Source organism: Mytilus edulis, chromosome 13 (genome assembly GCF_963676685.1).
Source record: "Mytilus edulis chromosome 13, xbMytEdul2.2, whole genome shotgun sequence".
In the NCBI taxonomy this organism is placed as follows: Eukaryota; Metazoa; Mollusca; class Bivalvia; order Mytilida; family Mytilidae; genus Mytilus; species Mytilus edulis.
In genome coordinates this window covers 47,679,728-47,694,693 of record NC_092356.1, presented here as the reverse complement: position 1 = coordinate 47,694,693, position 14,966 = coordinate 47,679,728, and the positions used below count along the sequence as shown (strand labels likewise).

The following is a 14,966-nucleotide window of genomic DNA, read 5'->3' as shown; positions in this document are numbered from 1 at the left end:
CTTGAATTCTACTAGTATTCATGTAATTTGATTATTTTCGATAATTATAGTCTACAAAAATTCAAACAAGAGGCAACATAGTTAAATACAGTTATACAGTTTTATAGGAGACCTGCTCCTTTGAAAAAATTGAACAGATATTTTATTTATAAATGTGCACCCTCGGGTTCTATTTATCTATGTCTATCAGGTTATTTAGGTGTTAGGCTTTTTACCAAATATTGCACTTTTTAAGAAAGTCCCTCCATTAAGCATGATCATAGCTGATTAAATTTTATATTATCAGGTTATAAAGGTATAAATTCCCCATTTCTATTCTCAATTTTAAATATTCCTTTCAGTGTTGAATGGTCAACCAATATGTTTGAATTTGAAACCAAGTCTAGCAATATGAACCTCCAGGGTTTTACAGTTAGTTTAAACATATTTATTTATAGTGGATTGGGAAACAAGTTTTGCAACTGATATTAATCCCTTTCCACTTTGCGGGTACTAGTGCTGCCTTGTAGCGGCATTAGCCTACTCTTTTTCAAAATCTACAAGGGTGTTTTTAACGTGCATGAGATATGGCTCTCTCTTAACACGGGTCAGCCATTTATTTACCCTTCCGACGGAATATCATCGTTTCCTCAAGACCATACTCGCAGGGTTAAACAGTTAACTTGACCTGAGAATTTTTCAGCTTCCTACAATTTTGTTTTTAGAGAGAAAACAGCTGTTACTAAATTAATTTTATTTATATACTGAGAAAATAGCTAACCAAAGTTCTCATATATTAAAGGGTGAAAATAAACAAATTACTTAAGTAAGACAATAAGGAGCATGAAAGTGTTTGTAATTTTTGAAACTTATAGTATGTCCAAAGACATTGTCAATGAAAATATTCACTTATAATTTACACATACCATTTCTGTTAACATGATTCAGATTTTAATGATTATTCAGTGAACTATGTTATTTTGTTGGACTATGGTCTGAACATATTTCAATCACTATTTAACAGGATTTGAGAACTCACATGAACTCACAATTTTTGAAAAACATAACATCAATATTATTTGCTCACTATTGATGAAAGTTCATGGATGAGAACTTCAAGATGTGTACATTTGTAACAGATTGTGTCACAGTTCAGCTCAATTATTACTTAATCAGAGTTCAATAATTACTATACATTTATAACAGTATTCACTAGAAAAATCAGTCCTACCCTTAATAGAATGGACTGAACTGTTTACTAGGAAGAAACCATTCTAAGTCCATATTTTGATACTTATATATTTTAATGAACTGAATTGTATTGGAAGAACCCATTTTAGTCCATATTTAAATACCTGCATATTTTAATGGACTGAACTGTTTAGCAAGAAACCATTCTTTGTCCATATCTATAAATTTCAATACCTACATGTTATAATGGACTGGACTGTATAAGAAGAAACTATTCTTAAATTCATGTTTTAATGTTTTAATACCTACATATCATAATGGACTGAACTGTTTAGGAAGAAACCATTCTTAGTCTGTATTTTGATATTTTAATACCAACATGTTATAATGGACTGAACTGTATAGGAAGACACCAATATTTTAAAAACAACATATTATAAATGGACTGAACTGAAATTGGAAACATGATTGGCCCGAGAACAGTTATTTCGTAGTGCATTTCTTTTAGACAATAAATTCAAATTTCAAAAATCGCACCTGCTCAACTTAAAAAGATTTTTACAGTGTAGTGTACCGTACTACTTGTTGGACAAATAATATCAAATAAATAGAAACTTCTACCAGGTCTAACTCAAAATATTGACAATTCTGTGATAAGGGGGTCTAAAATTCAGTTTGACAGCTTCAGACGTAATAAAATTTGACCTTTTTTAACTGGACCAAAATCACTACTTAACATAAAAATTCAGCCACCAATTTTTTTAACATGTAATTACATCCCTTTACTTAATATTTCATGCATTAAGTATCAAGAAATAAATTGGGAAAGTGTATCAAATAAAAAATGCAAGTTAGACACTGTTCACATTAGGGACTAAATTCGTAGACAACAAAAACTAAAGGACAATAACTGTGTCCTTGGAAAAATTGCTGAATACAGGTAGACAACTTTCAAGTTCTTTGCATTTCCGTCAAAAGCTTTGGTTTAAATAAACATCATTCCTGAGTTTAGGGAAAATTTAACATGCATATCAGGACAAGAACTTGATTTAGGCAATATGAATATGAACCTTGCCTTCTACTAGACTGGCTGGCCAAGTCAGATATCTAAGATACCTTGATATCAAGATATAAATGATAACCAGTTTCATTAATCTTAATCCAAGCTTAACAGTCTTTGAAATTACACCCCATGCCACATGCTTGGTAGAGCAGCAGCAAATACCAATTTAAAAGTCTTTGGTTTGACCTGGCTAAGGATTGGACCCACGTTCACTCACACTTTAGGCATTTTGATTTATTTAGTTTTTTCAGTGGTGAATTGAAGATGAGATACTATTTTAATTAGGTGTTGAGCTTTGTTAACTTTTGTTTAATTTTATTTGTAGAGTAAATAGCTTGTCTCAGCAGTCTTCTTTACTCCTCGTACAATTTGCAACGTTTTATTTCAGCATTGAAATGGTTAAGAAATAAAGTAGATGTATCTGATGAAATAGAAGAAATGAGAAGAGAAGGGGAAAGAATGAGAAAATCTAAAAAAGTGAGTTCTATAATATTTTGACAATTCAAGTTCACTTAACTGCTATAAATCATGTAAATTGCAACGGTTCATTCTGGCTATTCCTACATTATGAATTTTATAGGTAAAATAGTAAAATTTTATGTAGGAATAGCCAGAATTTTTATTTAAACAATGGGATTATGTAGGAAAATGTTGTAACAACACTAGACTAATTAATCAAGGTAAATCCAGGTAAATCTTATGGAAAATAAAGAAAAAGAATAGTTTATATTACAATATTTCATAGCACAGATTTTGTAAATTATATTAACAAAACAAAATGAATTCATTGGCATAATGTTATTTGCAAGAAATTACAATTATTTAAGTGCAAACATTAATTTATGCAAGTAAATAATATCAATTGAAACATAAATTAAATTTTAATGATTATGCTTTGAATCACAGCACTAAATTTGATTTATACCTAACAGAGCACCAAACATACACAAAATCGACATTAAGCATACACTGACTCACACAGTGATGCATTGCACTGTCTTATAAATTGAATATACAAGAGACTACATAGTCGTAATCGATGTACAGGACATAAAAAGCAACATGCATCTCCATACTCGACTGCAGTAAGCTCACAGTTTTGTAACCTTGTTTCAGTGTTTGCAGTCTGTTTTCTACCCAGGAGTAGGTTCCAAAGTCTGTAAAAATAATGGTTAGGGTTGGTGTGCTAATATCTGCATCATTGATGTCCCCCAGTGCGTTAAATCAAACATCTTCAACTGTATTGGGTGGTAAAAATGGTAGAACTGCAGCTCTTCGAACAAGTTAGTGAATGTCGCCCTTTTCACTGTATTCAGTTTTTAAACCATGCTTCTGTGCAATCATCCGGATACACTGAGTGTTGTGGAAAAAGGACCCTTTTCTATTGATTCTTAGAAAGATTGAGGCGACTGTGAAAAAGCTATTTTGTAGTCGAGGAACATCGCGGCTATTTGTAGTAGAATGTTGAAGGAAATTTTAAACCAGTTCAAAGTTAATAGCTTGGCTTAATCTATTAGGCCAATTTGTATTAATAATAATTATGTACTGTTAGCGTTACTTTTGATAATATATTCATTTTAAAAAATCGTATTTTATTAAAAAAAAATGGCTTTTACTAATTTTTTATTTCTAGAAATTCTACAGTAATTGAAAAAAACCCACTTAATTTATATATTGGATGCATGTTTGCAAAAAAACAAATTCCATTTTTTACATATACAAATACTTTTTATTTAATATTCACATTTAAATTTACCTTTGATCCAATTAGACATTAATGACTAAAACAATATATCTTTCAATAAAAACATCTATTGTTCTTCCACTAATCCTCCATGTAGGAATAGCCAGAATAGTAAAATACAAAATGTAGGAATAGCCAGAAGACACCATTGCAACATAAGATATATTGATTTTATATTTATAAGATAAAAGTCACTCATATCCAAGGGGCATTAGCATAACTTCTGATTAACATAGAAGTAATAAATGAATATTTTCTCTTGTTCTTAAAGGATATATTAGCTTTGATAAAACAGTGTCTTATCTAAAATTTTCGAAATGATGTTTGTTCTTAACAGAAGATGTTTTATTTAGAATGCAAATTTTAATATTTTATTTTTTTCTGTCATCAAATTGATACCTTAAAAATGCATTTGTGTGGCAATATGAATCTCTGTACTTTCTTGTCTTTTCTGGTCAAATTTCAAAAAACTGAACATTTTGCTGATAAATGATAGCACTTCATTGTTATGTAAATTTTAAAGCAATGGCACAATGAATGATAAGATAAACAGTATTGAAAACATATCCAAATAGACCTGATGACTTCTAAATTTTTCATATTCCTGTTCATTTCCAATATCACAATATTATTGTGTCACAGACAGATTCCATTGACAGTCTGCATAACTCATGCATACAAAGAAACTTGAAATTGGACTGTACTATAGGACTACAGTAAATAAAGACCTTATAATTGTGAATTGCTATTAATCTTGAGTAAGAACCACCATGCTGTCAGTCAGAGTGAGTAAAGATAAAATGCATGGAATAATGCATTTAGGTTTAGAGTAAATGTCCTAATTTTGATTTGATATGACAACTAATGAGACATCTACCAATAAACCAAAGGATAAAGATAACTATATTTCAAATCCATTTCAGCATATGGACAAAGTAGGGTATATTTTTATGGGGTTTAGATTTTATCAGTTTGAATATACAAGCAGATTTTCAGTAGAAATCAATCCTGAGAATAGAATTTATATGATACATAGCATATACACTTTGACTTGTGACTTTATGGTGAAGTTGAAATCGTTCCTTCGTAAATTTTACGGACGCCATCATGAGTTGGCTGACCGTTATGGAATAACCGTTTCACAAATGATATCGGATATGTTCCTTATGTTGTAACTACAATCCCCTTCCCTTTCATGAATGAGACCTAACCAATTAGACTATTTACTGGATTTGTTATCACATAAGCAATTCGACGGGTGCCACATGTGGAGCAGAATCTGCTTACCCTTCCGGAGCACCCCTAGTTTTTTGTGGGGTTCGTGTTGTTTATTCTTTAGTTTTCTATGTTGTGTCATGTGTACTATTGTTTGTCTGTTTGTCTTTTTCATTTTTAGCCATGGCGTTGTCAGTTTATTTTAGATTTATGAGTTTGATTGTCCCTTTGGTATCTTTCGTCCCTCTTTTAGCATTGTAAATAAATTAATGTTTGAGTGTGATTTATTTTCAGTTCTCCATCACAGATTTATTTCATCACAAAGAGTTATTGACACCATTGATAATTGGTTTGGTGATGCAGCTTTCCCAACAATGGGGTGGTATAAATGCTGTTAGTATTGGTATATTTATAAGTTGATTGTAACATATGATAATAAAAATGTAGAGGACTTTATCTCAGTTGATGGAATTCACATTTAAGTTGACATATGGTTCTAAGTAAGCTAAACAAAATAAGATTGACAATGGAAATGGGGAATGTGTCAATGAGACAACAACCCGACCAAAAAGCAGAAACAGCTGAAGGCCACCAATCCGTCTTCAAGACAGTAAGAAAATCCCACATCTGGAGGTAGGCTTCAACAAACCCCTAAACAAAAATGTGTAGGTCCAGAAAAAGTGCTAACTTTTTGTTGATTTGGTTATATATTACAGTTATCAGAATCAAGACTATAACAAATAATTACTATAATACATGCAACCAAATGTTTTTCTTATGATTGAATTCTTTACCTAAACTGTATATGTGATTTGTAGGTGATATATTACTCCACTGAAATTTTTGAAGGAGCAGGCCTTTCTAAAGCAAATGCCCAGTATGCAACAGTTGGAGTGGGAGGAGTTAATGTTGCCATGACATTTGTATCAGCCCTGATCATGGATAGGGCAGGAAGGAGAACTCTACATTTGATTGGTTTAGGTGGAATGTTTGTAGGTTCTGTGGTGCTTACAATAGGTTTAGAATATCAAGTAAGTTGTAGACATTGGTGTAGATTATTTCATTTTTTTCATTTTAGAGGGTCTGGAGGGGGGGTGGGGGGGGGGGGGAGGGGTCCTTCAATTCTGTATTCTGAAACTGTAAAGCCATTGCTCTCTATTTTTTTTATATAAATTTTGTCCATTATTAAAATTGAGAAAGGAAATGGGGAATGTGTCAAAGCGACAACAACCCAACCATAGAGCAGACAACAGCCGAATGCCACCAATAGGTCTTCAATGAAGCGAGAAACTCCCACACCTGGAGGCGTCCTTCAGCTGGCCCCTTATAAAATGTGTATACTAGTTCAGTGATAATGGACGTCATACTAAACTCCAAATTATACACAAGAAACTAAAATTAAAAATCATACAAGACTAACAAAGGCCAGAGGCTCCTGACTTGGGACAGGTGCAAAATTGCGGCGGGGTTAAACATGTTTATGAGATCTCAACCTTCCCCTTGCCTCTAGCCAATGTAAAAAAGTAAACGCATAACAATACGCACATTAAAATTCAGTTCAAGAGATGTCTGAGTCCGATGTCAGAAGATGTAACAAAAGAAAATAAACAAAATGACAATAATACATAAATAACAACAGACTACTAGCAGTTAACTGACATTCTCTATTCTTTACATTTAGCTCTCCTTTATTCTTTATTAATTGTTTTCTTGGCCTATTTTTATGCCCCACCTACGATATATGCGCAAACTACAATAGTAGAGGGGCATTATGTTTTCTGGTCTGTGCGTCTGTTCGTCCGTCCGTCCGTTCGTCCGTCCGTCTGTCCCTTCGTTCGTCCGTCTGTCCCTCCGTTCGTCCGTCCGTCTGTCCGTCCGTTCGTTCGTCCGTCTGTTCGTTCGTCCGTCTGTCCCGCTTCAGGTTAAAGTTTTTGGTCAAGGTAGTTTTTGATGAAGTTGAAGTCCAATCAACTTGAAACTTAGTACACATGTTCCTTATGAAATTATCTTTCTAATTTTAAAGCCAAATTAAACTTTTGACCCCAATTTCACGGTCCACTGAACATAGAAAATGAAAGTGCATGTTTCAGGTTAAAGTTTTTGGTCAAGGTAGTTTATGATGAAGTTGAAGTCCAATCAACTTGAAACTTAGTACACATGTTCCCTATGATATTATCTTTCTAATTTTAATGCCTAATTATATTTTTTATCCAATTTCGTTGTCCATTGAACATGGAAAATGATAGTGCGAGTGGGGCATCCGTGTACTTTGGACACATTCTTGTTTCACTATTTTTTAGTCCAATATTTCTGAAGTAATTGCATAATATTCTGTATTTTGTAAGCCCAACAAGATCTTCATGTTAAACCACAATATATATAATATATCTTATATTATTAATCGCATGTCACAAGATGAAGTTTCAGAGTCTTTAATTTAAAAATTGAGATAATAGCCATTATGTCACAAAATATAATACCACTGTTCAAGAAATTAAAACCCTATTTATTGACATTATTGGTATTGTAAGCTATATAGAAATTTTTTGTTGGATAATTAATTGAAAAAAAAAATAAATAATTAAATCTATCTAATATAAAACATGATTTCACCCCCCATAAACCTGGCCTTTTCTGTTAAAATTTATGCAACAGTTCTTATCTTGACAAACTAATTTATTACATGTGGTTAACCTTCAAATTCACATACTTAATAGTTCACCTTTTCAGAATCTAGAGGACTATGGGTATATGGGTAATCTCATTGTTCGTACACCAAAATGAAAATAATGTTACGTCATTGGTTGAATTTCTATTGTTTATATGCTTTAAACCAATCACAACGTTGTGGTGTACACTTTTAGAAATATTGCTCAGAATGCATTAGATTCTGAAATGGCAAATTATAATTAGTGAGACTGGAGTATTATTGAAATGAAGGCCTAACATTGGTCTCACTTCAAATACAGCATGGACATATGATTATATAACAAACAAAATCCAAATCCCCAAAAAAATAATCAACAGTACAATGAACAAACAAATTATTACCACAATGATTCTGTATTATTTCATACTATATTATTTATAGATTCCAGTGAACAAAGTTAATCACATTATTAGATATAAGTTAAATAAGACATATGGTTTTCACAGTCTAACTTTAGTAAAAGAAAATAGAAATCTATGAAATTTAAACACAAGGTTTATGACCATAAAAGGAAGGTTGGGATTGATTTTGGGTGTTTTGGTCCCAACAGTGGAATTAGGGACAAAAAAGGGCCCAAATAAGCATTTTTCTTGGTTTTTGCACAATAACTTTAGTATAAGTTAATAGAAATTAATGAAATTTTAACACAAGGTTTATGACCACAAAAGGAAGGTTTGGATTGATTTTTCGGAGTTTTGGTCCCAATGAATTAGGGGCCAAAAGGGTCCAAAATTAAACTTTGTTTGATTTCATCAAAAAATGAATTGTTGGGGTTCTTAGATATGCCAAATATAACTGTGAATTCAGATTCTTTATTGTTGGTCCTGTTTTCAAATTTGTCTACATTAAGGTCCAAAGGGTCCAAAATTAAATTTAGCTTGATTTTAACAAAAATTGAATTCTTGGGGTTCTTTGATATGCTGAATCTAAACATGTACTTAGATTTTTGAATATGGGCTTAGTTTTCAAGTTGGTCCAAATCGGGGTCCAAAATTATTATATTGAGCATTGTGCAATAGCAAGAAATTTTCAATTGCACAACATTGTGCAATAGCAAGAAATTTTCAATTGCACAGTATTGAGCAATAGCAAGAAATCTTCAATTGCACAGTATTGTGCAATAGCAAGAAATCATCAATTGCACAGTATTGCGCAATAGCAAGAAATGTTTAATTGCAAAATATTGCGCAATAGCAAGAAATTTTCAATTGCACAGTTTTGCGCAATAGCAAGAAATATTCAATTGCACAGTATTGTCCCGTTTTGAAATTGGTCTACATTAAGGTCCAAAGGGTCAAAAATTAAACTTTGTTTGATTTCAACAAAAATTGAATATGGGTACTTTAATATGCTGAATCTAACCATGTATTTAGATTTTTAATATTTGGGCCCGGTTATCAAATTGGTCCACATTGAGGTCTTAAGGGTCTTAAATAGAACATTATTTGATTTCATCAAAAATTTAATTCTTGGGGTTCTTTGATATGCTGAATCTAATCATGTATTTAGATTTTGGATATTGGACCATAATAGTGGGAGATATTATTGACATAATTGTGCAAATCGTGATACAAGCATGAAATTTGGTATATGGGTGGACAAAATGATAATTAAAAAAAATCAGCTGCTGGCCATAAAAAAATCTCATTTTTTTAAGATGGCCACCACTCATTTTGCAAATGACGTCATCCAATTGGTTACATTTCGTAAGTCATTTGAAACCTGTGTAAAAGGTATAATCCAATGTCAGTTTTCATAAAACTTAAAATACAGTTCTTTAAGTACGAAAAAACAATACCTACATGAAGAAAAAGAGTGACTTTCGGTCCCAAAATGGCGGCAAAATGTTGAAAATGTCAATTTTATCATTTCAATCAACTTAACAAGAGATATTACTGACTGAAGTTCAAATGCATATATTATTTGTTTAGAAAGACAGCTTGCTTATCTTATAATTATCTGACAGATACCAATACACAAACATGTACATGGAGGGCCTGAACGGTAGCATTTACAGTTACCAACACAGCTGAATTTCTGGCATCCGCATTTTAAAAAATCATTTACAATCATGACATGAGGATCAGCGGCCAGCAAAGAAGTCCATTTTGTTTTCCAATTATCATTGGGTCTTTTTATTTAACCCAACTCCTGTGGTCATGAGTTGGTACATGAAACTGTCGAATGCATAAATCCAGAGGAGCCCAACCATGTCCACCTTGATATATGCTTCTCCATTGATGTGCTCCACAAGTGAAAAATCGTTTGCAAGGAAGCAGCGGCCTTATGATGCTATTCCGCCTACCACAGGTAATCGTAATGATTTTGTGGTAGGCGGAATAGCAAAATGAGGCCACTGCTTCCTTGCAAACGATTTTAATCGTGCCTCCTTAACAGCAAACGGTGATGTGTTCGTACATATTTCAAACAAATACTTTTATAATGTCCATGTCTGTGTCATCATACAAAATCGGGCAAAAATGTCCGTTACATCTGAGAATACTTCCAATGTCTGTCAAGCTGACCTTTTCACTTTTCGATGAAATGCCGACTCAGTGTCACACTCACTAAATGCATGTAAGAAAGGAAAAGCTGGTACACGAGGACCAAATAACAAACGCATTTGATATGACATGTTCAGGAAGCAGTCGAAAGTATTTATTCCTTCAACAACCTATCCACAATTTGTCCACACCCAATCTGGCGAGCACTGCAATTCCTAATACTACTACATCTATGTCAGTACTACTTAAAATTACTTTTTACAACCATTTTCAGCAGCATGCTTATTATGGACAACCTTTCGTATATCTGCTTTTTCACGGTTACAAGGGGATAGCTGGGAAGTATCCGTATTGAAATTGCAAAGTACATTTTCACTTTGAGTAGCATAAAATTGAGAATGGAAATGGGGAATGTGTCAAAGAGACAACAACATGACCAAATAAAAAACAACAGCAGAGGGTCACCAACAAGTCTTCAATGTAGCGAGAAATTCCCGCACCCGGAGGCGTCCCTCAGCTGGCCCCTAAACAAATATATACTAGTCCAGTGATAATGAACGCCATACTAATTTCCAAATTGTACACAAGAAACTAAAATTAAAATAATACAAGACTAACAAAGGCCAGAGGCTCCTGACTTGGGACAGGCGCAAAAATGCGGCGGGGTTAAACATGTTTGTGAGATCTCAACCCTCCCCCTATACCTCTAACCAATGTAGAAAAGTAAACGCATAACAATACGCATATTAAAATTCAGTTCAAGCATTCTCTAAAGAAGCAATCCTGTCGGCAAGAAACTTGAACAATTCCGTTTTGTTATCATCTTCACAGAGAAAACTACTTCAAACCCTTGGCGTTCTACCAGAACCAACAACTTCCCGTCTAGCACCAGTACTTAGCCTTTTGTTTTCGTCCAAGCCTTGAAATTATTATTTTAATAAACAACAAATCGATGTCTACTCTTGGATACTTATCGAAGGAAGATTTATTTTAGGCAGTATGATATCATTTACATAATCTTCAAATATGTTTGCCCCAAGTGATGGCAATAGATTAACCATTGCTGCCCCACCAACGATATATGTGTCAGAATTTGAATCAGTTGAAGGCAAATCGCAGAATGTTTCAAGTATACCAATTTTCTGCGATTTATTACCACATTCTGACACATAAACGAAGTAGCAGTTTGGTTTTGATGGCTAAGGGAGCTACCATTTGATTTTTAGGGGGGGGGGGGCTAGGATGAAATTTTAAAAAAATAGGCAGGACAGGAGTTTTGAGTAAAAAAAAAGGCAGGATGAGACACTTTGCAAAAAAAAAAAGGCAGGATGACAATTTAGGTAAAAAAAGTCAGGATAAACTAATAAAAAAAAGGCAGGACCGAATAGAGTGAAAAATAAAAAGGCAGGACAGAGATTACAACTAAAAAAATCAAATGGTAGCTCCCTAAAGAAGAAATAAAAAATCTAAAAAATAGATCGCAATTAGTGTTCAGGTTCCCTATTTTTGTTTTTGACAAAGAAGCTTCCAGTTTCATTTTACAGCTCTTATATGGAAATGTTCTTTTTCATCTGATTAAACGCATGGTACCAACATCGCCGTTCACGACTTATTGTTCTGTGTTTGTGTCTGATTGATTGTAATATAAGAAATAAACTTGCTGGTCTTACGTACAGTAAAAATTGCCATTTGCAAATTTCATTGCCATGTGTGGGTGATGTTGTTGAAGGAAAGTCATATCTTGGAGATGGATTGGTAACCATCGAGCATGATTTACACGATCAAGACCAACATTGGTATCATGCTTGATATGGACTGTTTGTAAATAACTATATCTGACTCGTGAAATGAGCGTACTACTGAAAGAACATGAAGTTCTTTATTCATAATTGAACGCCAGAAATTAAAATGAGATCAATATGACTCTTTCCTTACACCCGTTGATCACAGTCATACTTGAACATCACAGAGTCATAACTATATGTTCTGTGTTAACGCTTTTATAATGGCTGGCATTATCAATTCAAGCAAACCACATATGCAGTTATCTGATGCGCCTGTCTATTCATAATTACATTTCAACATACATGAAAAGCATCTGCTATTCTAGGTGTTGCAATATCGGCTTCAGTGGAATACATGTCTATCCACTATCACGCAATATAGCAATCAGAATTTTAATATAGTCACCAAAGGCACCAGGATTATAATTTGATACGCCAGAAGCGCGTTTCGTCTACATAAGACTAATCAGTGACGCACATATCAAAACAGCTATAAAAGTTAAACAAGCACAAAGTTAAAGAGCATTGAGGAACCAAGTTCCTAAAACTTGTGCCAAATACGGCTAAGGTAATATATTCCTGGGATAAGAAAATCCTTAATTTTTGGAAAAATTCAAGTTTTGTAAACAGGAAATTTATTCAAATGACCATATAATTGATGTTCATGTCAACACTGAAGTGCTGATTAATGAGCTGGTGATACCCTCGGGAACGAAACGTCTACCAGCAGTGGCATCGACCCAGTGGTGTGAAATAGTCACCAAAGGCACCAGAATTATAATTTTCACGCCAAACAAGCCATTTTAATGTCCAATCCACCAAACATGACGATAAACGTATGTTCTTCGTACATGTCTGGCCATTCCAATTGTTTGCCCGATATTTAGAAAGTTAACCACCTTTTTTATCTTATCCATCGAATGCTTAATCATTGCAACTGAAAGGGCGTGTTTTCAAACAGTGGCATCAAAAGCAACACTTTATACTCGAACAGAACCTAGATGCTTAGAGGAATGAATGACGATCAAGATATGTTTAAGAAATTCAAATCCTCATCTGTTTGAAGAACTACGATTTCCACCATTGGGCCCTTGCAGTGCATGTAATTTGTTCTTTATTAATAAATAGTTTACGCATGCGCGAAATGTAAAACACATGTGAATCATTACCTTAAAAAATGTCATCAAACAAATTCATAACATCATTAAAAATTCAAAAGCGCTAAGAATGTAATAAATAATTCAAATGTTTGTGTGTGAATTTTGTAACATTTTCACACATGCGCAAACCAAGAACATGTCAAATATTTATTCCTAGTATAAACGTCACATGTTAAGAAGGTATCCACCAAACCTGGTAATATTTTTTACTCAGTGAAGGTCAAAGAAAACGTTTTCCAGAAAAATAAGTATTTCAATCTGGAAAAAATCAGCCATTTTAGAAAAGGTAGTGGCCATCTTGAAAAAATTAAATTTTCTTATGGCCAGCAGTTTTTTCTTAAAAAGTATATAATAATGATGCTTCGTGCTAATTTTCATGCTTGTATCATCATTTGCACAATTCCCTTGATTTTGCTTGCTAATATCTTCCACTATAATAGGTAAATGTCCAATTTAAAATTTTTAAGTTTTTAAGTTTAAGTTCTTAGACCACATTTATTCTGTGTCAGAAGCCTATGTTGTGTCAACTATTTAATCACAATCCAAATTCAGAGCTGTATGAAGCTTAAATGTTGTGTCCATACTTGCCCCAGCTGTTCAGGGTTCGACCTCTGTGGTCGTATAAAGCTGCGCCCTGTGGAGCATCTGGTTTAATTTATATTTGATATTGATTGCCACCAGGTATTTAAAGAAGAAAAGAAAATCTAGACAAAATATTTCAAGTTTGAAAATTATAATAAGATATAGATTACAATTCAGTTTTCTCTCCACAAAAAATTGTAAACAGGATTGTTATTGCAATACCATCTCTTTTCTTGAAATTAAAGTTACACAATCTATAAGAAAATAATTTCATATAGCATCAGATTCACAGAAATATAGCATGACGTTACCATGATGCAATATATATTACCCTTGAAGAAGAAAGAGTTTATAGTTTCACATTGTTCATAACAAGATGACGTATTAATTTTTCTTTTTTTTAGTCTGACCATAAGTGGTTATTCTATCTCTGTATCGTAGCTGTTGTGCTATATATGATATTCCATGTTTTTTTAGTCCTACCATAAGTGGTTATCCTATCTCTGTATCGTAGCTGTTGTGCTGTATATCATATTCTTTGTTTTTTACAGTCTGACCATAAGTGGTTATCCTATCTCTGTATCGTAGCTGTTGTGCTGTACATTATATTCTTTGCCACAGGACCAGGTGAGATTTTAAGATTCTTAAGTCAATGTCGAGGGTTATGTCTATCTACTGTGACAGTGGGTTTGCTGTTGAGCCTGCAACAAAATGAGCCTGTAATATTTTGTTGTGGAAGAAATCGCAAGACAATCATTCTAAATTGTATAATCAACAATTTGGTCAAACCTTTATGGAAATGTATGAAAATTAGACAAAAGCTTTTTTATGTCTAAAAAGACTGTATCCTGAGCAAAATGTTGTCACCATGTTAATGCAGCATACACATCGTATAATTAAAGCACATGCGATTATATAAGCATTAGATGAATACATCAAACAAACTAAATATATTACTTTAAAAAAAAAAAAATTCATGTCCAATACAGATTACAAGTAAAAATAAAATACATCAATATTATTTGTCACATTTG

At 33.1% G+C, this 14,966-nt stretch overlaps 1 protein-coding gene across 1 annotated transcript in view; it reads left to right on the top strand.

The window, feature by feature from the left end:
- LOC139502248 (solute carrier family 2, facilitated glucose transporter member 3-like) overlaps nt 1-14,966 on the top strand; it is a 30,634-nt gene that overhangs the window by 13,017 nt on the left and 2,651 nt on the right. The window contains exons 7-10 of the mRNA XM_071291677.1: nt 2,622-2,710; nt 5,487-5,585; nt 6,011-6,223; nt 14,484-14,559. Coding sequence (XP_071147778.1) covers nt 2,622-2,710; nt 5,487-5,585; nt 6,011-6,223; nt 14,484-14,559 — 477 coding nt within the window. The remainder of the gene's footprint in view (nt 1-2,621; nt 2,711-5,486; nt 5,586-6,010; nt 6,224-14,483; nt 14,560-14,966) is intronic.